The sequence below is a fragment of the Sminthopsis crassicaudata genome, chromosome 2, assembly GCF_048593235.1.
Source record: "Sminthopsis crassicaudata isolate SCR6 chromosome 2, ASM4859323v1, whole genome shotgun sequence".
NCBI classification, from domain to species: Eukaryota; Metazoa; Chordata; class Mammalia; order Dasyuromorphia; family Dasyuridae; genus Sminthopsis; species Sminthopsis crassicaudata.
In genome coordinates, this window is record NC_133618.1 from 433,059,687 (window position 1) to 433,084,204 (window position 24,518).

Consider the following 24,518-nt stretch of genomic DNA (forward strand, 5'->3'; position numbering starts at 1 on the left):
GATTTATTTTTTACATACCAAGTTCAATATTATTTAGACTGAAATCCTTTCAATGCTTTCATCAAAAAATCTTTACTGCATACTGCATATAATTTCAATTACATTGATCATTAAAGGATGTGTTAATTTTTCTGCCTTTTTGCATTTGTATGAAGTTTCATACCCTAATGCAAGGTAACTTTTTTATAATAGTAGATGCATTTATAGCTGAGAAATATGCATACATTTAATATTCCCATTCTGTAATTGCAAGAGAAATGTTATATTTAAATTTTCTAAAATTCTATAGGTATTTTATTTTTTCATATTTATATTTTTATAATATTTATGTAGGTCTGAACAGAATAAATTGAGGTCCCAAATATTATATTTGTGTCTATTTTTCCCTTTAAGTTATTTAGTTTTTCCCTTAAATATCTAGATACTCTTTCATTCAGCGTATATCAGCATAAAAATGTTTTCCTCTTTATCTCTTTTAGTCAAATATTTGCTGTACTTTTTCTGAAATCATGATTGCTACCTTTGCTTTTTGAGGTCAACTAAAACAGATAGATTTTGTTCTAGCCATTTATTTTAACTGTGAATTTTATGTTTCCAATTATATTTCCTGCAAACATTTTGGCTTCTGCTTTTTAATCTATTCTACTATCCTCTTCCATTTCATAACTCTATCTGCATTCAAATATACAGTTATGATTGTTAGTTTGCCTTCCCCACCACCTTACCTCCTTCTCTCTTATGCTTTTGGCTAACTTTGCCTTCTGCCTCCTCTTTACAAATAAGAGAGTGGTGAGAGTGAAAGAGTATGGTTAGCACTAGAGATGTACACTTGATGCTGTCTCCTTTCACTCCCCTGCTGTTCTTTATCTCCTCATGCAGATGACAATTGCAAGTTCTTGTCCTTCTCTTCTAAACTTTCCTTTATGATCCACTTCCTAAATTTGGAGTTTGTTTGTTTTGCTCACAGTATATCCTTTTCTTCCCCTTCCTCTTATTCCCACCTCTTCTTTCTCCCTGTTCCCATAGTGAGTTGAATCTATTTCAACCAAAGTTTTTGCATTTGTTTCTTTTCATCCCCCTTTCTTCAATAGTGTATTCCTATTTCTCTTCCTTTTCTTACTTTCTTTTTAAGACTATTAAAATACAATACAACCACTCTTTTTACTGAGTTCTGTGATCATTAATGACATTAGGATTTGTAAGAGACACTTGTTTCTTTAGTCCCTTTCAATTACTCAAATATATTTACCTTTTATGGTACTCTTGGACCTTCTGTTTTTATTTCTAGATTTCTACTCATCTCTGGGCTTTTCTTCAATTATGCTTAAAAGTCTTCTAGTTCAAGAAAAATCCATTTTTCTCCTGTAAGGTTATATCCATAGTGAATTCTAATTTTTCTTGGTTGTAAACCTATATTGTCTATCTTTTGGAACATCACATCCCAAGCTATCCTCTTCTATATACTAGAAACTACCAAATTTTATATGAAAGTAACAGTAGTTCCTCAATATTTGAATTCTGTCTTGCTGTTTTTTTTTTTCTTTTGCCTGGAAACTATGGGTTTGGACTATGATATTCCTAGGAGTTTTCATTTGGGAGTTTCTTTATAGAAGTGAATGATGGATTCTTTCTATTTTTACTTTACTCTCAAATAGAACTTGGCAATTTCCCCTGATTTCTTGACATATGAAAGAAAAAATGCTTGAAATAACTATTTTTGAAATAGTTAACATTTCTGCAGCACTATTTATAAATTTATTTACATATTTATCATCTATTATACTCAGTTCTATGATATAAATAAATAACAGTTCTATGGTATAAATGATATTAATATTCTCATTTTACATATAAGTAATTGAGACTATAAGGCCAATTGGCTTGCTGAAAGTCATATAGATATTAAGTGTCTAAGGCAAGATGTAAACTCAAGTTCTCAATACTAAGTCCAATACTTTATCAATTATTCTATTTATTTCAGGGTCGTTTTCTATTGGTCATGATTTTAAGGAAATCCAATCATTCTTTTTTTTTTTTTTTTTAAATGAGGCAATTGGGATTAAATGAGTTGCCCAGGGTCACACAGCTAGGAAGTGTTAAGTGTCAAGTCCAATAATTCTTATGGTTATTTTTCCCCTCTGAATTTTTTCCACATGAGTTTTTTTTTTTTTTTTTACCTGAAGTGCCTCATTTTTTTCAATTTTTTAAATTTATTTAAATATTTCTCATTATTTCATGAAATCATTAACTTCTGTTTGGCCCAATCTGATTTTTAAGGATTCTGTTACTTGGATAAATTTTTCATGTATTTAATTATTAATTTTCCTTCTAACTTTTTCATCTACTGCTCTGGTTTCTTTTTCATTTATTCCATCTAGAGATCTAATATAATTTATTATATTTTTAATAATTTTTATTTACCAGATATATGCATGGGTAATTTTACAGCATTGACAATTGCCAAACTTTTTGTTCTAATTTTTCTCTTCTTTCCCCCCGCCAGATGGCAGGTTTACCAATATATGTTAAATATGTTAAAGTATAAATTAAATACAATATATGTATACATGTCCAAACAGTTGTTTTGCTGTACAAAAAGAATCAGACTTTGAAATAGTGTACAATTAGCCTGTGAAGGAAATAAAAAATGCAGGGACAAAAATAGAGGGATTGTGGTGGTTCATAGTCATCTCCCCAAGTTCTTTCACTGGGTATAGCTGGTTCAGTTCATTACTGCTCTATTGGAACTGATTTGGTTCATCTCCTTGTTGAAGAGGGCCATGTCCATCAGAATTGATCATTATATAGTATTGTTGTTGAAATATACAACGATCTCCTAGTCCTACTCATTTCACTCAGCATCAGTTTATTTATAATATTTTTAACTCTTGCTTCATTCTTTCAAAAATCATAGTTGAACTTGTTGCCCAACTGTATTTTTCCAAGGCTTTGCTGGTAGACATGATGGAATTATTCTCTTTTTCTGGGATATATGTCTAGTCATTCCTGGATGTAAAACTACAAAGTGCCTTACATATGTTATCTCATTTGATCTTTACAATAACCCTCTGATGTAGGTGCTATTATTATTAGCAGTTTTTTACAGATGAGAAAACTGAGCCTGAGATAAATTAAATGACTTAAGCAGGGTCGTACAACTAAAAAGGTTCTAAGAAAAGATTTGAAATCAGGTCTTCCCTACAACTCGAACATTCTACCACTACACCAGCTAGCCCAATAGATAACTGCTAGCCCCAGTGTCTATCACCCACTTAGAAGTTCCTGCAGTTTCAAAGAGATAAAACTATCAACTTGCCATTGATCATAGCACTCTCTTCTCATTACTCAGCTACAAGACTTAGCCTAGGTCTATAGAATTAATGCAAATTCCTGATCCAAGGTCAAAGCAACAGAATTGCAGGCTCACAAATAGTTCTGTTTTTTTCTGTACCATGTACAAGCCTAGGATCATTCCAATGTATAAATCTACTTCTTGCCCTAGTATGCAGAGGGCAGGTCTCAGCTCCATCCACGTTGAATTTTTGATCCAGCTCCAGAGACAGAGAAACTCATTTATTCCTCCTCTAGGAAGGTCATCTATCTTCTTCCCCATGTCCACAGTTTATCTCCCTATACTGGCCTCAATCAGAAAAATAACCCACTAGAATTTTTCCTTCGATTTCTTGAAAACACCACTCATTCTGGTACTCTTCTTTGACCTTTGCTGGAATAACTTTGTGAAAGAACCAGGCTATACTGCTTCCTCCCACTCTGACAAATTTACTGATTGTGTGTGTGTGTGTGTGTGTGTGTGTGTGTGTGTGTGTGTATAAAACTAAATATATATGTGTTTATGTGTGTGTATAAATCACATGTAGATGCACACATATATGTGTATGTGTATTTATAGGTTTATGTTTATCTATATGTATAGCTATGTATAAGTAGCACAGTGTATGTAGTGCAGAACTAGAGGCAGAAAGACCTGGATTCAAATATAGCTCAGATACTAGCTATGTGATCCTGCACAAGTCCCTTAATCCTGTTTACTTTAGTTCTCCATTTGTAAAATGAACCGGAAACCATTTCATTATCGTTGCCAAGAAAACCCCAAATGGGGTCACAAAGGCTTGGAAATGACTGAAATGCCTAAAGAACAAAAAATATTTATAAATATTTGTATACACATTATGTGTGTTGCATTGTATATGTGTGTTTGTGTATGTACATATGAAAGTGGGTATATTTTTTCCTTTAAAACCATACATAACAAAAGTTCACAATTTCTTATACAAGACTCTGTTCTTTGTTATCTTGAAACGTCAGTGTCTGATATAATTATTAAATTCACATTTTAAAAAAATTTTTAAGAAATAAAAAGGGTAAAAAATAAAATCCCTTTCAACTGTAACATTTAATGTTCTGTGTTCCCAGGTCCCTCTAATATTTTAAGGCATCTTCCATCTCTACCACTTGGGACCTGAGCCTATGAGCTATTTAAGGTCCCCAGAATTAAAATTCTATGCAAATCAGCTATAGGCAAGGGCTGATGGGAAAGAAGGGAAGTGCTGTGAGCAGAAATAGAGACTCTCCAAAATTCATTCTTGCTCACTAACATATCTAAAGTTAATTAGCCCTGGCAGGGTAGACCCAAGAGATTTTTTTTTAATGAAGAGAGATATTTTTAACGAAGACTCTTTCACAAGAAACATGAGAAGGATCAAGCATTTTACACCTAATTAATGGGACTGGCTGGAGTGCTGGAACATGTTCCAGATTCATGCTCCCCAAATCTATTAAGTAGTTATGATTAAATGAAGCTGGTGGTATTCATAGAGTAGCAGAGCTTCAGGCAAGGACTCAGTAGAATTTTAATTTTGATTTTAATTTACAGATGCTTCATTGGAAAGGAATATGGAAATAATGCTGCTTCTGGAAGGAACTGTGATGACTCTTTGATTTCTTACCATTCTGAATTTTCCCTGTCACTTCAATATGAGATTATCAGCTATAGCTGTTATGATAAAAATCCACTGCAGCCCTCTCCAAAAAAACTGGCAGGTACTAGGGCTTATAGTGTTTTGAATGCCAGACCTGGAAAGGACCTTAGAGATCATCTGGTACAACCCTTTCATTTTACAAATGAGGAAAACAAGTTCTGAGAGTGAAAGCAACTAGCCTTTAGATTGCACAGATAGTAAATGGCAGATGTGGGTTTTAAAACCTAAGATTTCAATTCATGCTTTCTTCCTTTTTCATGTCCAGTGTTCTTTCTCCCATGACATGCTTGACTCTGCAGCTCTCTACATTCCTTCTCTCACATGTTTCAGCTCCAGCTTCCATGCAGATGATCCCAAGTCTCCATCTATAATTTTGTAGAGAAGTCTCAACCCTCAACCCAATTACCCCCAGGACACATCCACTTATAGGTACAACTAGTGTCTCAAACTCAATGTGTTTGAAGGAATTCATTGCCTAGAGTATTGAAAGGTTAAATGATTTCTCAAGGTCATCTAGGAGCAAGATTTGGATAACAGGTCTTCATGGTTTGGGGACCAGTTCTCTGCCCACTAGGGCACATTGGCTCTAGATCTTTAAAAGCAAGCCTATTCTTTCTACGCTAAGTTCTTCTTTAGAGGAGAACTTTCTGTCCCTGGTATCACTATTTAAGTCTTCCTCACTCAAAACCTCAAAGCCACATTCAACTCTTCTTTCTCTCTCACTCTCATCAATCAATAAATAAATTTTTATTTATTAAGAACCTACTATGTGTGGGGCATCTAGATAGTACTCTGGATAGAGCACAAATCGTGGAATCAGGAGGATTTGAGTTCAAATGTGGACTCGAATACTTATTAACTGTGTGATGCTGGACAAGTCATTTAACCTCAATTATCCCCCCTCCAAAAAAAAAAAAAAACTACATGTGTCAGATACTGTGCTAGGGGTTTATATTCAACTGTCTGCTATGCATTTTGCAATTATTTTGCATGTGCAAATAAATAAATATATGCATGTACACATATATTATCTCCTCCCATTAGAGTATAAGCTCTCTAAAAACAGGGACTATTTCTTTGTGTTTCAGTCTCCAGCACCTTTAATAATGCCTGGTATTTAACAAATGCTTATTGGTTAATTGATTAATAGAGATGCAAAAACAGAAATAAAATAATAATTAGTTCCAGATAATTTACATTCTGTTGGGGAAGACAAAGTCTACATGCATAAAAACAAACAAAATAAATATATACAGAATCAATACAAAAACATAAAGTATTTTGATAAATCAAATCAAATCTGTGAGCATTTTTTAAGTATTTACTATGATCCAGGTGCTATGCTAAGTATTGGGAAAACAAAGTACTAGGTAAAAGTACAAGACAGTCAAGGAAAGCACTAGCAGTTTGGGGTATCAGTAAAGATCAGAGTGTAGAACATAGCAAAGAGCCTGTAATATAGAAATCAAGAGAAAGTATTTCAAGGATGGGGATGATCAGCCCAAATTTCTAAAGATGGGAGAGGGGGTACCACATATGGGAAACAAAATCTAAGAAAGTTTGAGTCCAGGGTGGAGAATGATACATAATGAAGCACAAGAGGTAAATTGAGACCAGCTTATAAAGGTTTTAAAAGCCAAACAGAGGAGGTTTTATTCTACACCAAAGGCAACAGTGAGCCACTGGCTGAAGTTTACTAAGTAAAGAAGTTCCATGGTCAGATCCATGCCTAAGGAAAATCACTTTGGCATCTGCGGCTAAAGAACAGATTATAGGAGAGAGAAACTTAAAGCAGGGAGACCGTTTAGGAAGCCATTCAGATTGTAATTAAGATTTATCTAGCCTTCTTCAGAATTAAACCCATGCTCATTCTCTATATTCTGTCAATTCTACTCAATTCTACTCCAATAATATCAGCCCCCTCTTACCCACTCCCATTGCAACAACCTTATTTCGGACTTTCACTGCCAACACTATTTCAGTAGATGAACCACAGAATTCTCTCTTTCTACTCCATGCTACAAAAGGATTAATTTTCTTAAATCACAGACCTCATTAGATCACTCCTTTGGTCCCAAAACCTTTAATTCCTTTTCATTTCCTACTCAATGAAGAACAAACTTTTTGCCCTTACTTTTGAGGCCCTCCACAATCTGGCTCTATTCCACTTTTCCAGCCTTTTCCCCCATGAATTCTCTCACAAACCCTCTTCAGCCCCATTGGACCACTCCCAATTTCCCAAATCCAGTATATGCCTAGAACACCTCCTGCTTTCTTTCCATCGATTGAAATACTGCTTTTTTGTCAATGCCCAGATCACATCCTATTTCCTCAATGAACCTTTCCTGGTCTCCCAAGAGAAAAAGGATCACTCAAACCTTTCAACTTTCAGATATTTCTCAAAGTTTTCTTATGTACACTCATGATATACTTGAGTTCTATTTATTCTGAGCTTGTCTCATACTAACAGCTCTATTTCAAAGTTCTGATTGTTTGATCTTTTTCTTTTCAGATCAAGATTTCTCCACCACAGTTCTACTCTAACCCTCTGAATTCTCTTTTCCTCCTTCCACATCAGACCTGATTATGGCCACACTCTGAAGAAGGAAGTTGCCATGACAAGCCTCACCTCCCATCTTCTGGCATGAAACTATGGCTTCTCATACCTGTCATGGCTTTCATAAGACAAGGAGAATGAAGAACATGGAAAACAAAATGTGGAAAACCTCAGTCATCCCCATTCGGGCCTCAAGTCTTCTCAGTACTCTTTCTTCAGCGCACCTGAAGCTTGAATCATACATAGTTTGATCATAAGATATTGTCTCCAGATCTTATCATTATAAGGAATAAGAACTGAAACTTGAACCTTATTTCACCCAAACTCATTTTACTGATGAAGAAACTGAAACTTGGAAATAAGTACTGATTTACTCAAGGTCATGCAGGAAGCAGAGCTGAAATTTAAGTCCTCCATCTCTGAACCTAGTTTTTGCTCCATTCTATACTGCTCTTATTTATTCAGCCAGAAAGTCCATATCAGCACTGCCTGGTTAGGATCCATTACTCTATCTCTTGATTCAATTAGGAAAGAAAATCTAATGAATCATTAAAGTCTTAATGGGTATGGATATTTAAATAAAAAGCATCCTTTATTGAAGAGGAAATCTGATACCAGAAACTTTGCTGTGTTGTGGTCTTAAAAGTTGGAGGTCCCAGATGGATGCTGACAGCCAAGACTCAAGCTGGCACCAGGTTTTGATTGGCATGGTCCTCATATTCCTAATCCTCATCACAGTCCTGGGTAATGTGGTGGTGTGCCTGGCTGTGGGACTGAACCGCAGGCTGCGGAGCCTCACCAACTGCTTCATTGTGTCCTTGGCCATCACCGACCTCCTCCTGGGCCTCCTGGTGCTCCCATTCTCAGCTGCTTGTGAGCTGGGCCAGACATGCCACTTTGCAGAGCCCCTTTGTAAAATTTACACCAGCCTGGATGTGATGCTCTGCACTGCCTCCATCCTCAACCTCTTCATGATCAGCCTGGACCGCTACTACGCCATCACAGCTCCACTGCGCTACACCATGGTGGTGACGCCCAAGCGGGTGGCCATTGCTCTGATCTTCATCTGGATGATCTCCATCACTTTCTCCTTCCTGCCCATCCACTTAGAGTGGAACACTCAAAACATCACTAACACAAACTTGACTCCCAATAAATGCAAACTGCAGGTCAACAAGGCCTACGGCCTGGTAGATGGCCTGGTCACTTTCTACATCCCCCTGCTGGTAATGTGCGCCACCTACTATCGCATTTTTAAAATTGCCCGTGAACAAGCCAAGAGAATTAACCACAGCTACTACAACAAGGCTGTCACCATCCGTGAGCACAAAGCCACTGTCACCTTGGCGGTTGTGATGGGGGCTTTTATCATCTGCTGGTTTCCCTACTTCACGGTGTTTGTTTACCGAGGAATATGGGGTGACATCAATGAGACCTGTGAAACCATCGTCCTGTGGCTTGGCTACGTCAACTCAGCTCTGAACCCCATCCTGTATGCTGCTCTGAACAGGGACTTCCGCACAGCATACCAGTGCCTCTTCTGTTGCAAGGGCAGGGATATCACTTCCAGGGGGTCCTCCCTGTCTCCTAGCACCTCCCGCCAATCCCAGAGCCAGTCCCACCAAGTCACACTAGGACTCCAGGAAGAGACCTCTCTGAGACTCCCAGTGCAGAATGGAAGCGAAGCCCCTTTCCCCCAGGAGCCAGATAATTTGGAAACTTCAAGTTTGGCTGGCCAGAGGTATGGGCAAGGAAGAGAGAGGGAATACTAACCTAGTAGCAATGGTCTCCCAAATGAGCAGTTGTGTATGTCTTCCCTTTGTGCCATATTTCCCTGGCCCCATTAGAGAAGGATACCCAAGAGAGAATAGTGCCTGTGGGTCTGAAAATGATTGAATGTTAATCCAGTCCTGTTCTCATTCCAGGCCCCAGAGTCTCACCTCTTTCTTGTCTGGGGTATCTTTTGACCTATAGGAAGCACAGTGAGGAACAGGTAAACCTTGGGGTGGATAGGTGGTACAATGGATAGAGCATGGGTTCTGGGATCAGGAGTACCTCAGTTCAAATCCAGCCTCCAAAACTTACCAACTGTGTTGACATTGGGCAAATTTCTTAACCCCAGTAGCCAAAAAGAAAAATTTTGGAAAAAAAGGAATAGGTACACCTTTGGTTATTTTTTAGGACCCTCAAATAAGGGATTCTTATTCTGGATTTGAGAAATCTAGAAACAGAAATAGAAATTCCATTTGTTCAATTTATTATTGGTTTTCTGTTTTTAAAAAAATGGTAGCAAGAGATAGAAGGAACCTTAGAGAATAGCATATAATCTTAAAGCTAGAAAAGATATTAGAACATAAACAGAATATTACAATTGAGAAGAACCTTAGAATGTGATTGCAGGAAGAAAATAATGGTAAGAGGCACATAAAAATAGTACAGCTGGGAAGAACTTTAGAAAAAAGAACAAAGTTAATAATAGAATGAATTCTGAAGATCATTTAGACCAATTCTCTCATTTTACAGGGTAGAAAAAAGAAGACCTAGAGAAGTCTCTTGCCCAAGACCTTTGACCGCATTAATGGTAGAACTGAAAACAGAGCCCACATACCTTGATTCTCTCTCTCATGTGCTTTCTATTTTGCCATTCCCACATATGATAGATGGAGAACAGGTTATTAGTGGAAATCATGAGGAAACTATGTAGTGCAGAGGATAGAGAGCCAAACCTGGAATCCCAAAGACCTGAGTTCAAATCATCTAATCTGAAACACTTGCTAGTTGTGTGAACTTGGTCCAAGTCGTGACTTTCTGTTTGTTTCAATTTCCTCAACTTTAATAATAATAATAATAATAATAATAGCACCTATTTATGAGGATCTATTGAGATATTTCTAAAATACTTAGCACATTACCTGGCCCATCATAGGTGTTAGCTATTATTGTTATTTGGTTATATTTAGGATACTCTCAACTGTCTGAGGCAAGTACTTTGTAAAACAACCCTCCATCATCCAACCACATATATCCTGATGCCCCTCTTAAGTAGGGACATCCCTCGATGACCCAATATTGCTAGTCAGTCAAACTATGTCGCTTTCACAGAATTTCAGATTTAGAGTCACAAAGAACCTCGGGGGCTATCGATAACAATCCTCTCATTTCACAGATGAGAAACTGAGAACCAAGGAAGAGATTAAATAACGTGACCAAGGTTGTACAAGAAGTAAGTGGCAGAGCTATGATTTCTATCCTGGTCCTCTCCCTTTAGATCAAGTGTTCTAAATGGTTGATGTTAAAGAAAATTTCACATCATATGGGGCAAAATTGTTTTAGTGAATTAAATCATCTCCTTGTCTTGATTTATATGCCAAAAAGTACCCTTTGTACACTTAAAAAAAAATCCCTACTGATTGACTAGTTTCTTGAATCATTTTCTTTCACTTGACTAGACGAAAAAAGCATTTAAATCATATGGTCTTGATGATGAGTTCAGCAAAGAAGAGGAAAGAAACTACTGTCATCATGAGAAATATTTCTCCTAGTTTGGAATTCCCAATAGAGATATTGCTTCAAAGTTTGTACATGGTATTTCTAGTAGGGACAAAAACAAATTCAGAGCTGCAAAAGTTTCAACAATTCTGTAATGTCTTAGTCCAGTTCTCAAACGAAGTGAAAAAATGAGATGTCAGTATTAACAAAAGAGCTTTGATCTTTCATCCGGTTCTAGTTGTAGCTTCCCCATAGTCTAAGAGGAAGTTTCAATTTTAGAGCTGGAAGCAATTTAGAAATAGCTAATGAAATTCCCCACCACCACCACCACCTCTTTTGTTTGACACAAATGAAAAATGAGATCCTGGAAGTTGTGACTTGCCCAGGGTCACACCAGCTGTAAATAGCAGATGGGGAATCGGAACCGCTGAGCTTGGCACCTGATTCAGTTGTTCCCATGCTGCTAAATGTAGCTCCTTACCCCTTCCGATCCCATAGAAACTTCTGCCTAACACTGCAATTTTAGAGAGTTAGTTGTAGCAAAGGGGAAGGAGGGGAGAAGGGGGAGGAGAGAGGGAATGTTGAATTCAGAGTCAGTGTACCTAGATCAAAGCTCCAAATTTAAATCACTTGTGTAATCTTGCCCAAATCACTTAATTTCCCTGGGCCTCATTTTCCTCATCTGTAAAATCAGAGGACCTCTAAGGTCCCTTCCAGCTCTGCACTTAAGTTCCTGTGATCCTGTGAATAACACAAGACAAGGTTATTATGAGATTTGTTATGAGAATAGTCATGTCTATCTGCCCTATCACAATAACCTTGTGAATTGGGTGGTTCAGCTATTAGAAATCTAATTTCACAGACAAGGAATTTGAAGCTCAGAAAGTATATAACATCATGTTATATTACAATTAGAAATGTTGTACTATATTATTATTAATTATTAATCAATATTCTGATAATAAATGAATTAATTTTCTAAATAGAAACAGGAACCATTAAACCACGGGTAAGGATACCCGAGAATTGCATAGTGTCTTAGAAAATCACAAAGTAACATTATTGATATTTCATTGTATTTTTATTTATCTTGTTAAGTATTTTCTATTACATTTTAATCCATGTCACTTTTGAGAGTGTTGCTAGACACATGTTTGACAACTCTGTTCTAAATAACATGCTGCATTATTATATATATTATTATATTATATATTATATATTATATATAATTATTTATTTATTATAGTATAGTATATATATTTATATATTATCTTATATGTTTACATATAATTTATATATTATATATTAATGTATATTATTTATAATTAATATATTTATATCTATATTATGTATTAATTATTACATATTTGTATTTATATATTCTACATAATAATATGTCATATGTTATTATATAGCTTATATTTTATGACACAGAATATAAAATGTTATAAAGAGGTTAGAGGTAATTATAACATAAGAGCACTACAAAGTAATATTATTGATATTTTATTGTGTTTTATTTATTTTTTAAGTATTTCTCTATTACATTTTAATCTGATTCAGGTCACATTTGAGAGTGTTGCTAGCCACAAGAGTTGACAACTTTTCTAAAAAACATGCTCTATTATTACATAGCTTATATTTTTATATTTATTTATTATATATAAACTGTTAGAAAGAGGTTAGAGGTTATCATAACATAATAATACACAGCAAATTTTCAAACTCTCATCAACCCAGATTTTCTCTCCAACAGGGGAGAAAACAATTTCTAAAGTCCTTCCCATTTCTGACATTCTGCATACTGATTCCCAGGTCTCTTACAGATCCAACATCCTGTATCCAAAAGTCCCTTCTATCTTTCTTGTTCTATATTCCACAATTCTAAGTTCCTTTACAGCTCTAACATTGCATGTTCTAAGATCCGTTCTAGTGCTGACAACACACAACTTAAATTTTGTGTTTACTGGTCTGTTCTATATTAGACTATTTGTCCTCATTCTCCACGAAGTTGAGAGGCTCTGGGAGCTATCCAGACATTTATTGGGGTCTTTCCCAAGCAGATATTCCAATCCCCAGCCAAAGGACATACGAGGCCACGAAAAAGTCGTGAGCATCAGCATGCATTACTTATGCACGAACAGCTGCTACCCAAGAGATCCCTTCCATCTGTGCTGATAGTCCTACCACCTGCAACCCAAGAGAGAGGGAGCTAGGGGCCCAATCAGAAATTAGCACCTTCACAGAATGCAGACAAGCTGGTGCTGAGGAACCTTTGACTCAGAGCATTAGCACTGGGAGGAACTTTAGAGGTGATCTAATGCAATTAATCCCCTCTTTCTACAAAGGAAAAAGCAAACCTAGAAGGAAGAGGTCAGAGGGACTTTAGTGGAAGAAACCAGGACAGAGCTTGTCTCCCTATTCCCAAGCTGGGGCTTTTTCCACTCCCCCTATGGGACTTCTATAAATGTAAACCCCAACAAGATGACTGGCCAACTAGGTCAACCAGCCTGATCCTGGGGTCCTGATTTAATCTGACATCCACAGATCCGCATGGTACCAAGTTATGTCATGTGGTACAGTTTGGGAGGAAAGATGATGCTGGTGAGATGGGAATACCTGGAGTCAGAAGACTTTATGTTCAAAGGCCAATCCTGACTTTTACTGTGAACCTTTGTATCATCTTATCTCTGTATCCTAGTCTGTACAATAAGAGAATAGGGCTAGTGGATTTCTGGGGGAACCTGAAAAGGAAAATAGTACTCAGGGTATTTTGAATGTGACTCTATGTTAAGGCCTTCAAATCATAATATCACAAATTTAGAGATAGAAGGGACCTTGAAGACCCTTTAGCTCAATAGTGTCAGACTCAAATGGAAATAGGGGCCCATAAATAATATAGATATAAATATATTAATTATACATACTATACATTAATATATAATACATAAATTATATATAAATATATACTATACTATAATAAATAAATGATTATATATATAATATATAATATAATAATAATATATAATAATGCAGCATGTTATTTAGAAATGTGGCTAGCAACACTCTCAAAAGTGACATGGATTAAAATGTAATAGAAAATACTTAACAAAATAAATAAAGTGTCCCTGTGGCTGCAAATTGACTTAGAAAACCACATATTTATATTATCTATGTTCTGCTATATTTTCATTTTATTAAATATTTCCTAATTGCATTTAAATCTGCTTCAGGCAGTAGTCAGAAGTGCTGCAGGCCACAATAAGGAGATGTGATCTAATCTAATCTTTACATTTTCCAGGAGTTCTGGTAGAGGGGAAAGCTATGGTTATCCAGCTAGGAAATGGCAGAGAATTTTATCCTAGGTGCTCTGCTTCAGCATCACACCATACTCTGAACCTAAGAAAGTCTAGTGCTAATTCCAAATCAAATGTAGGAAATTTAGACAGGCAGACAAGAACAGAAAAAAAAAAAAATTGTACTTGATTGAACTTCAGAGACCTCAAACCAAGCTGTATTCTCATCATTTAAACTTATTTACTTACTTTCCCTGGACTTACTTCCTTTTCTATAAAGGACAATCATGATGCTCATGCTCAAGTGGTTTTTGGAAGGAAAGAGTTTTGTAAAGTTTAAAACACTACAGAACTGTAAGCTAAATTTGTTGTTGATGATAATAATGATAATGGATCATTCATCTTGGTCCTAGACTGGACATTGCTGAAGGAGTGAGGGAGAGCTAGCCTTTACTACTTAGAAGGTCAAGCAACAACCTGGATAAAGGGAGGAAGACAAAACAAGCTATTTGGAGTCTATGGCTAACCATGATAAGCCTGGTTCCTGGCTTCCCACCTGACTGATAACATGTACTTTCCCAGTTCTCATTCCCTCGAGCACAGAACAATGAATTCATTCTTGAGCCTTATCACCACCAGCCTGTGGGAGTGAGGAATGAGGATCCCCAGAAGAACTAACTTTCTGGGGATTGCCCTGGATCCAGAATGGATCAATTCTTTGGGGTTCTGAGGGAGGCAATGGGATCCAGATTAAAAAAGATTAAAAAGACAAAAAATCATAAATTCAGGAGCAAAGGTTTGAACCAGAGGAATTCTCAGGACTCTTAGAGGATTCTATGATCAAAAGCTTTGCCTGATTAATTATAGTAATTTTGACCCAGCTTTTCAGCAGCCTGCTGTTGTTTAGCCAACCCTATACTTGGAGACAGAGCCTCAGGTTCAAATTTTAATTCTGCAACTGACTTGTCAGTCCCCCTCTCAGAGACCCTCTCTAAGGAACTTTCTCAGTAAAAGTTAGAAAGCAAACAATCAACCAACAAACATTTGCATAAAGTTCTCACAAATTTTATATAAATTTCAAAACACCACAGAAAGAGGAGCTAGGGTGTCTCTTTTTGGGTATCTGTGTGTTTCCCACCATATTCCAAGCTTTAAAGGGGAATAAGTATAATCCATCAGGAAAAAGCACCAGCCTTGAAATTTTCTGCATCCCTGAGACAAAATACTCTAAGAACAGTAGAGGTCTGTAATTCAATACTTGCTTTGTCATCCTGGTTTAACCACTTCATCCCTCTCTCTTGGTGGCTATTTCTTCATCTGTAAAATCTGATGATAATGCTGAGTCTATTTCCCAGAGCTCATATAAGGAAAGCATTAAGGCATGACAGGAAAGTCAGCCGCTATTATCCTTATTCTCCTTACCATTATTGTTGTTGAGATATTTTACAGATTTCTTCACCTTAAATCCACTTCAGGATTAAGTGTCTTGCCCAAAATCACACAATTAATAAGTGTCTGAGGTCAACTCTGAACTCAGCTCTTTTTGATTCAAAGACTCTATTCACTGCATTAGCTAGCTAGCCCTTCCCAATGTACAGGAGAAATTTCAGCTCTCAACATGGACTGACATTCCTAAGAGTTTTTACTGAGTCTCTTCTTATTTTGTACAGTCTAGTATCTTAATTGATGGGAGGACAAGTTGTCATCTACTGTTTCTATTTCCAAATCTATGTTTTATGATCTTTGAATATCACAAGTAGTTGAAAGAGCAAAGAAGGTAAAAAAAGGGAGGGGAGGGCAAGAAGGAGAAAGAAGTCTGGCTCCTCCCATAGCCTTGGTCTGAAGTCTGAAACATTCTTATCTATACATTCCTAGAATCAAGGAATCCACCCTTCTATAAAGAGATTCATTATCTATATAACTTTTGTTCCCTAAGAATTCCAACATGAGGCTTCTTAGCTCAAGTCTCCACGGACAGCAAATAGAAAGCACTTGATATTCTTACATGTGAGAAGAAAATGATAGAACAAAAAGAGTTCTGGACCAGGTCAGGAAACCTGGATCCTTGTTATGCTTCTATTGTTGAGTGAACTCAACCAAGTCACTTCCCCTGTGCCCCTCCTCAACCATCTACAGATGGAGAGGTCAAGATTATATGACCTCTTACAATTTTTCTGCTAGAGTACACAGAAATTAGACCAACAATGAAAACTGGATCCAGGAAAAAAACTTTAAAAGAGAGAAAATTATATTTTTCAATAAGTAAAGGCTCTATAAAACCACAAAAGCATGAAGGAAGCAGTCAGACTGTCCAGTGATTTTCTTTACCCTAACGAGATATAGGAAGGCAAGTCTATAGTGGTTGTGGAGCTAAGGGTTCTTGAGTTATTCAGTAATTCAATCATATCTGACTATTCATGAACCCATAAAATGCCAGGTTCTTCTATCCTCCACTACCTCTTCAAGTCTGTCCAAATTTATGTTCCTTACTTCCATGACACTATGTATTCATTTCATCCTCTGTCATCCTTTTGTCTTCAATCTTTTCCAGCATCAGAATCTTTTCCAGCATCAGAATCTTTTCCAATGAGTCTTGTCTTCTCATTATATGACCAAGGTATTTAAGTTTCAGCTTCAGTATTTGTCCTTCCAATGAATAGTCAGAGTGATTTTTCTTTAAGTATTGATTGATTTGATCTCCTTGCTGTCCAAAAGACTCTCAAAAGTCTTCACCAGCATCACAACTCTAAAGCATCGATTCTGCAGTCTTCAGCTTTCCTTATAGTCCAACTCTCACAACCATAAATTTCTACTAGAAAAAACATAGCTTTGATTCCATGGGCCTTTGTTATCAATATGATATCTCTGCTTTTTAGTGTGCTGGACATATTTGTTATAGGTTCCCTTCCAAAAGACAAGCATCTTTTAATTCCATGCTATGGTCACTATCTGCAGTGATCTTTGAGCCCAAGAATATAAAACACGACTGCTTTCATTTTTTCTCCCTCTATTTGCCAGGAAGTAATGGAACCAAATGCCATTTTCTTGCATTTTTTATGTAAATCTTCAAGTCAACTTTACACTCTTGTCTTTCACCCTCATCAAGAAGATTCTTAATTCTTCTGCTTACAGAGTTGTATCATCTGCATATCTAAAATTATTGCTATTTCTCTAAGGAACTTTAATTCTAGCTTTTGATTCATGCAGCCTGGCATTTTGCATGATGTACTCTTCAAATAAGTTAAATAAATAAGATAACGATATATACTCTGGTCATGCTCCTTTCTCAATCTTGAACCATTCCTGGCCATTGAATGACTTACATCCTTTATAAATTTAAATCCCACAATCCCTGGGTGGTACAAGACTCAAATGAAATAATAAATCAGAAGTACTTTACAAACCTTAAAGTGCTTTGCAAATCTATGGATGTTTGTTGTTGTTGAAGATGTTGATGATGATAGCCTATAGGCACAAGGCCCCCAGTCTGGTGATCACTTCATTACATTGAATTCCTGATGAGCAAGGTTTATAGAGCAATACATGGTAAATGTTCAATAAAATGGTGGGGTTGGGGTAAGTGAAGCATTTTTAAATTTAGTTTTCATTACTAACAGTTTCTCAATTTGGGCCTTTTTTAATGTTTTGGTTAAAAGTAATTTGTTATAATTATAATCACCTTTATAATGCTATGTATTATATTTTTTAAACATTTAAAAACTTTATTCTGAGAAGGGGTCCATAGACCTCACCAGACTGCCAAAGGATTTTACCATACTAATATTAATTACCATACTAATATAATACTAAAATTTTACCATACTAAAAAAAGTTTTCTCACCTAAAAGAATTCTCACCCTAAAAGAAAGAAGATCCGAGATGAACCAAGGCTGGGGTGGGGTTCTACTTTGAATGTTGGCCTTGTCTGGGATTATTTTATTTCTTAACTGAACACCAGCAACTCCAAGCACTCAGGAGAATACATTAGCAGGAGTTAGAGAAGGGAAGAAGGTGGTAGTGGAAATTTGTCCCCCCCCCTCCCACCTACTCTATGCATTAAAGAGAAAGCATTGAGAGCTTGCTCTATCCTGGAGAAATAGACAGGCACTTAAGGCACAGCAAGAGAGCAGAAATTGGGTTACCACCCATCCACTTAGAGGGCTTGTTCAGGCAGCTCTTGGGATTAAAAAGGGGGTAACCAGTATTAGTGTTACTTTATCAGATCAGTGATTTCAGCTTTCTTCTGACCATGTAGGACCAGCTAAACGTAGTTAGTTACATAAGCATATATTTTCATAGGATCCTATAGCTACAAAGGACATTAGGACACAGAGATTGAAAGATGCAAATAGTTCATTGATCAGAAAACATTTTAGGCAGCTTTTTTAAAGTAAATTCTTTCAAAGTAGGGATAGTTTCATTTTTTCCATTTGTATTTCTAGCACTTCAATGCTTATTGATTTCCCAGCTGTATGCCCTTCACTGTTTTGGTTGCTAGAGATATAAAAAGTGTGACAGTCCTTGTCTTAAAGAGTTTACATTCAATAAGGGAGAAAACATGTACAGAAATAAGCATATACATACTAGACACAAGGTAAATGAAAAGAAATTGCTGAAGCTGAGAAAATATTAAAGTCCATGAAGAATGGCGGTCTGAACCAGTCCAACCCCCTCACTTGAGAACTGGGAAAATTGAACATCAGAGAGGGCAAGGGACTTGTCATACTGGTAGCAAATATTTGAGGTGAAATTTAAAAACATGTTTCTAAGTATAAAGCTGTTAAACTTTCTATTATATCAGATTCATAGTCTCAAAATAAAGACAATGCATGGAAAGCTAGAGTCATTGGCTTCCATCAGATAACATATTTAGAACTGGCAAGAATCTTAGAAGTCATCTAGTCATAGGATTATAGATTTGAAACTGGAAAGAATATCAGAGGTCATCTAGAAAACTACCAGCACTCTCATTTTACAAATGAAGAGATTGAGGCGCAGAGATCTTAAGGGACTGGCCAACAGCAAACTAGAACCCCCGATCCCTTGCTTCTCTCTCCAGAGCTATTTCCATAAGACCATCATGATATTAGGGTGGCAGACATATGAGGGATGAAGAACTCTTCCTCAGAATAGGGATGGACCTCTCATTGTACTCTAAAACCACTGAACTCACTGCTGTCTTTCTCTAAGAAAATCTTCCCCAGCTCTTCCATTCCTCACCAGCCCCATTCACGTCACATAATTGCAGAACCACTTTCTATATTGCTGAAAGAGGAAGTCTTATGAGTCTCAGGATCTATTTATGAGGATCCATGAATTAGAGGAATTGATCTGACCCCCCACAAATACTCCCCTCTCCACAACCTCCAGGAAGCATCACTAACTTATCCCCCAGTGAGTCCAGACTCTCTAGCAAGCAGATCTTCCCTAGACCATAGTTTGACCTCAACATGTGCTCATTTTGATTTTGCCACATCCTCAGCTCAATGCCCTTGCCCAAGCTGGCCAGTATATACATTGTAGAAAAGAAGCAAATAGTATATGAAACAAATTTCAATTCTCTTTTATGTAGACCTTCCTTTTTTTAAGTATATAATAAATCAAACATATAGCTTTTTAAGCTGTCTTGCTTCTGTATAATTTCTTTAAGCCTTCCAATAATTTTTTATTTTTCCAGAACCATGTTCTCCTTATGGTTCCCACTCTACCAAGTTCCAGTGATATCTATGAGGTCAAATATGCCTCTTTTTGTTAGGATTTATATTATTCTGTGCTTTCATGATGATGTCATGAATTATTTTGTTCACTCTTTTTCTTTGTGATTTTCTGGGCAATTCTATTACATTATCCTTCCTCTATATGGTTACATTTCTGTCATTTATCTTGGTAGGTATGTGTGTGTGTTTGTGTGTGTTTATACGTGCATAAATGTGCATACAATGTTTTTCCATCTTTCTTCCTATTAAATTTAATAATCTTTGGATTAGATTTGCCAGACTCAAAGCATGTAAGGGCCCTTTAAATGGGCGGCACCATAGCGCAACAGGAGATTGAGTGGCCCAGAAGTAATCTCTGTGGATATAGGACTGCCCTGTGGGTGGGATCCTGGTCATACTGAGGTAGCTTCTTAATGGATGACAGCTCTCTCTCTGGTTGGCTGTGTGTGAGACCTCACAGGTCCTTTATAAGCCCACTGCAGACAGCACTCTCTTTACCCTGGCTCCCTAATCTGGGGTGGCCGAACCAAGCTGATGGATAGCCGAGAGATAAGGAGTTTGGTAGTGAACACGTGGATCTTCAGCCCAGGTGTTCACTAGGGAACCAACAAGTCAGGGCATCAGTCAGGGCATTATGTGAGCAGGTATAATAAAGGCTTTTAAGATTACACGTGGCTGTTCTTGAGTGCGCTACCGGTTATTAAACTACTATTCAAGATATTGTGGCCAGAAACCTTTGAAGGCCTCAGAGGAGGCGAGCCGGGTAGAGTTGACACTGCAAAGGTCAGTGGTCAAAGGTGCTCTGTTGGGCCTAGGACAGACTAGTAATTGTAACTGCCAGGAGGGCATGATACAAATGGTGCCTGAACATGGAAGCATCAGAAATTATCAGGTTTTGAAAATATTTAATATTCAGAATTAAGATTCTGAAAGATCCGGTAGAAACGCCACTTAGAAGGGAAAGCAGGCAATATGGACCCAGGTAATCCCGCGATCAGGCTCAAGGACACAGCTGAACATAATGCTTATATAAGTAGGTTAAAGATCCAGATGGAAGATCTTTTAGCAAAGATCACCGCTGAAGAACAGCAGGAAGCTTGAAATCAAGCTCCCAGAAGGCTATCCCCACACCCATTAAATATAGCTTGGAGAGGGAGCAACCTAGAGCTAATGTGTTTGTATGACAGTATAGAGTATAAAATGTGACAACTAGAAGTTGAGTTGAAAATAGAATGACAAACAATTTAAAAAGATTTGCTAGAATTGCAAGTTAAACTACAGATTGAGATAGAGAAAGAAGAAAAAGCTAGGTTATTACACAAACCAGTGGCTGAAGCTAAGGAGGGAAATAAACGAACCACATGGACTTCAATTGGAGAAATTCTTAGCGTTTTTTGTTGGTTTACCTTGTGCATTATTGTCTTAAGGAATTTATTGATTACTCTTCCATTGAGAATAAGTTTAGTTCTTATATGCAAAGCTCAGGTTGGATTTTAAATCAGCCTTTGGGGATTTTCCAATTCCTGACCCATTTCTCTCAGTCCCACCGTGGGCCAAGGGAGAAAGAGGAAGAGGAAAAGGAAGGGCGATAATACCATCAGCACTGCCCATTAATCCATTTAAAACTCCAGTGTCTTCATTTCAAAAGACAGGAGTAGGCTTTATGGCCCAAGGCAAAAAAGAATTGTGGGGTATTGACTATAATATTCAGAAAAAAAAAAATTTTTTTTTTTTCAGAAAAATTTTAAAAATACAGTTCAGTTAATTTCTAAGAAACCTTACAAGGATAAGATCTTGCAGTTAGAGAGAGTGGAGTTTTATACTTGTAAAACTGCTAGGATAGTCTATGGAGAGTTGAAACTCCTCTTTTCTTACCTCGTGGATTTTTCACTTCCACAGGTGGGCTTGATTTCCCAACCCCCTACGAGTAATTACAAAACAGTGTTTATGTTTAGAATGATTTGGAAAATTGCTGTCTTAATCACTAGAATAGATAGATAATGTGTGATCTTTGACCCAGGAGGAAAAGTAATATCAGATGTATTGATTCACACTCCTGAAGTACAATTCGGTATCAGAAACTCAAACTTTGATTTTTAGGCAAAAGAATTCAGGGATATAGCCGAGTATTCTTTTTCCATTAACTGTATGAGTGGCAGGCCACTGAAAAGGTATCAGCTCTTTTAAGAACTTCGAGAGCGAGTGAGAAAGCGCTCAGATAAATAGAGGTCCATTTTCAGAGTGGACCTTCAAATCATTTACAATCAGAGTGTTAGAGTCTTCTATTTGCAAATTGTGATAACTAAAGAGGAAGCTAAGAGCATGGCAGAAGGCTACACAGCTTATCTTTCTTTTACTCTCCTATACTCCCTATAGGACAAAACCCTCATGGTTTGAAATTTAATGTTTTAAGACCAATGGACACTATGGCTTCATTCCAATCTGGAGAAGCAGCTAGACATGTGATCAACCATTTTTCCATTGTAGAAATTTCACATACATTTAAGACAGTTTATGGATTAGCTTACAAATATTTTGCCTTTAGATGTTTTTGCATTGAATTTGACTTTGCCCATTCCATTGGCATTTCTTATAATCCTATTAGTAAGTACTACTGCACAGACTATATCCCCAAAATCTTCTCTTCTAAACAAGAGAAGGGAATTTTGGGATATGCACAAGATGTGGCAATACATATATGTGATTGCTTGCAATTTTAAAATTTTGATTTTACATTTTTAAACCCTTTTGATTTTACATCTTTAAAGTATTTTGATTTTACATTACTATTTTGATTTTATAATTTTAAGTTATTTTGGTTTTACATTTTTAAATTCTTTGCATTTTACCTTAGCAATGCACTTCAGGCATACACAGAAAGTCCAGCTAAGTGTCAGACTGACTAACTTTTGTCTGACTTTTGTTAATCTTTTTGACAACAACTTTGTTTCCACTGTGATGTGGAAAGGCCTGGATGGCATTTGGAAAGGCCCAAGTTGGGCCCCGGGTATATTCCTTCCATCCTACGTGCAGATCCAGCAGCAGAGTTCATCCCCACCAGAGACATTTGTGAACTGGGGATCCAAGAGAAGAACCAGACAACAGCCCAGAGGGACCAGCCAGATGTCAGCAGCCCTCCAGATGCTGATGACAGCAATGTCCCTCCTGACCGTGACACCAGAGACATCAGACACAGTTCCAGTGTTGCAGCTGAAATGGACTGTTTTGGGTGATATGCAATATAAAGACTGTAAAGGGACAATGGGCCTGCTTGCTCCTCCCATGGCTACTTTCCATATGGTGGCCTGGGGAGAGGCTTTGTCCTATGCTTTCTATTGAAGGACTATGCTTTTAAATTAGTGGGTGAAAAACCAACACACCCACCTGCCATTGTTATTGAGACAATGTTACTGGACATGACTTTGCTTATGTGCACCTGTGAAACAAGAATTGCTCTAGGATTGTGACAAGTGCAATAGAGAATTGTGAGAAACTAGAATTGGTCTAGAATTGTGACAACCTACCTCACTGATATTTAATTGTTAACTAGAATTGTGATGTTTTACCTTGTTGACTTCCCACCTCAGTGTTGACATCCTACCTCATTGGCATCCAACCTCTTTGGCTTATTATCTCCTTGAGTACGACTTTGATGAATGGGTTGAACACTTGGGCTGCTGTTGAGCCTAGTTCTCATTGTCACACTTCTGTTTACTGATCTGCTGCTTTGTACCTCCTTGGGCATAACACTCTGTCATCTCATGGATCAAGTGAACTATAGCTGGTGCTAAAAGTTTAGCTTGATGAGATGTGCGGTTCCCGCAAAACAAGAGAAGGGAATTGTAAGGGCCCTTTAAATGGGCGGCCACAGCGCAACAGGAGATTGAGTGTCCCAGGAAGTAATCTCTGTGGATATAGGACTGCCCTGTGGGTGGGATCCTGGCCATATTGAGAAAGCTTTGTAATGGGTGACTCTCTCGCTGATTGGCTGTGTGTGTGACCTCACAGGTCCTTTATAAAAGCCCACTGAAGACAGCAGTCATTCTTTAACCTGGCTCCCTAACCTGGGGTAGCTGAGCCAAGCCAAGTGGATGGATAGCCGAGAGAGGTAAGGAGTTTGGTAGAGAACACATGGGTCTTCAGACCAGGTGTTCACTAGGCAACCAACAAGTCAGGGCATTATGTGAGTAGGTAAAATAAAGGCTTTTAAGATTACACGTGGCTGTTCTTGAGTGCACTACCGGTTATTAAACTATAGATTCAAGAGATCGTGGCCAGAGACCTTTGAAGGCCTCAGAGGAGGCAAGCCGGGTAGAGTTGACACTGCAAAGGTCAGTGGTCAAAGGTACTCTGTTGGGCCTAGGGCAGACTAGTAATTGTAACTGCCAGGAGGGCATGTTACAAAAGCACATATATTTTACAGTATTTTTTTAGATGTATTCTATCCCTAGGCACAAAT

General features: G+C 37.3%; 1 protein-coding gene and 1 long non-coding RNA gene across 10 annotated transcripts in view; one reads left to right on the plus strand and one right to left on the minus strand.

Moving 5' to 3' along the window:
- LOC141557066 (uncharacterized) overlaps window positions 1–7,753 on the minus strand; it is a 145,002-nt gene extending 137,249 nt beyond the window's left edge. The window contains exon 1 of the long non-coding RNA XR_012486706.1: window positions 7,667–7,753. This is a non-coding gene — a long non-coding RNA (uncharacterized LOC141557066). The remainder of the gene's footprint in view (window positions 1–7,666) is intronic.
- HRH2 (histamine receptor H2) overlaps window positions 1–24,518 on the plus strand; it is a 53,073-nt gene that overhangs the window by 22,516 nt on the left and 6,039 nt on the right. For 2 of the 9 annotated variants that reach the window (XR_012486701.1, XM_074292163.1), the window contains exon 2: window positions 7,513–9,298. Coding sequence is in view for 4 of the 9 variants with exons in the window: in XM_074292163.1 (XP_074148264.1) it covers window positions 8,217–9,298 (1,082 nt within the window). In the remaining 5 variants the exon portion in view is untranslated. Of the gene's footprint in view, window positions 1–7,512; window positions 9,299–9,482; window positions 9,551–10,723; window positions 10,781–14,755; window positions 24,275–24,518 lie in introns of those variants that run through there. The other 7 variants (XR_012486703.1, XR_012486704.1, XR_012486705.1 and 4 more) reach the window with 7 other exon arrangements.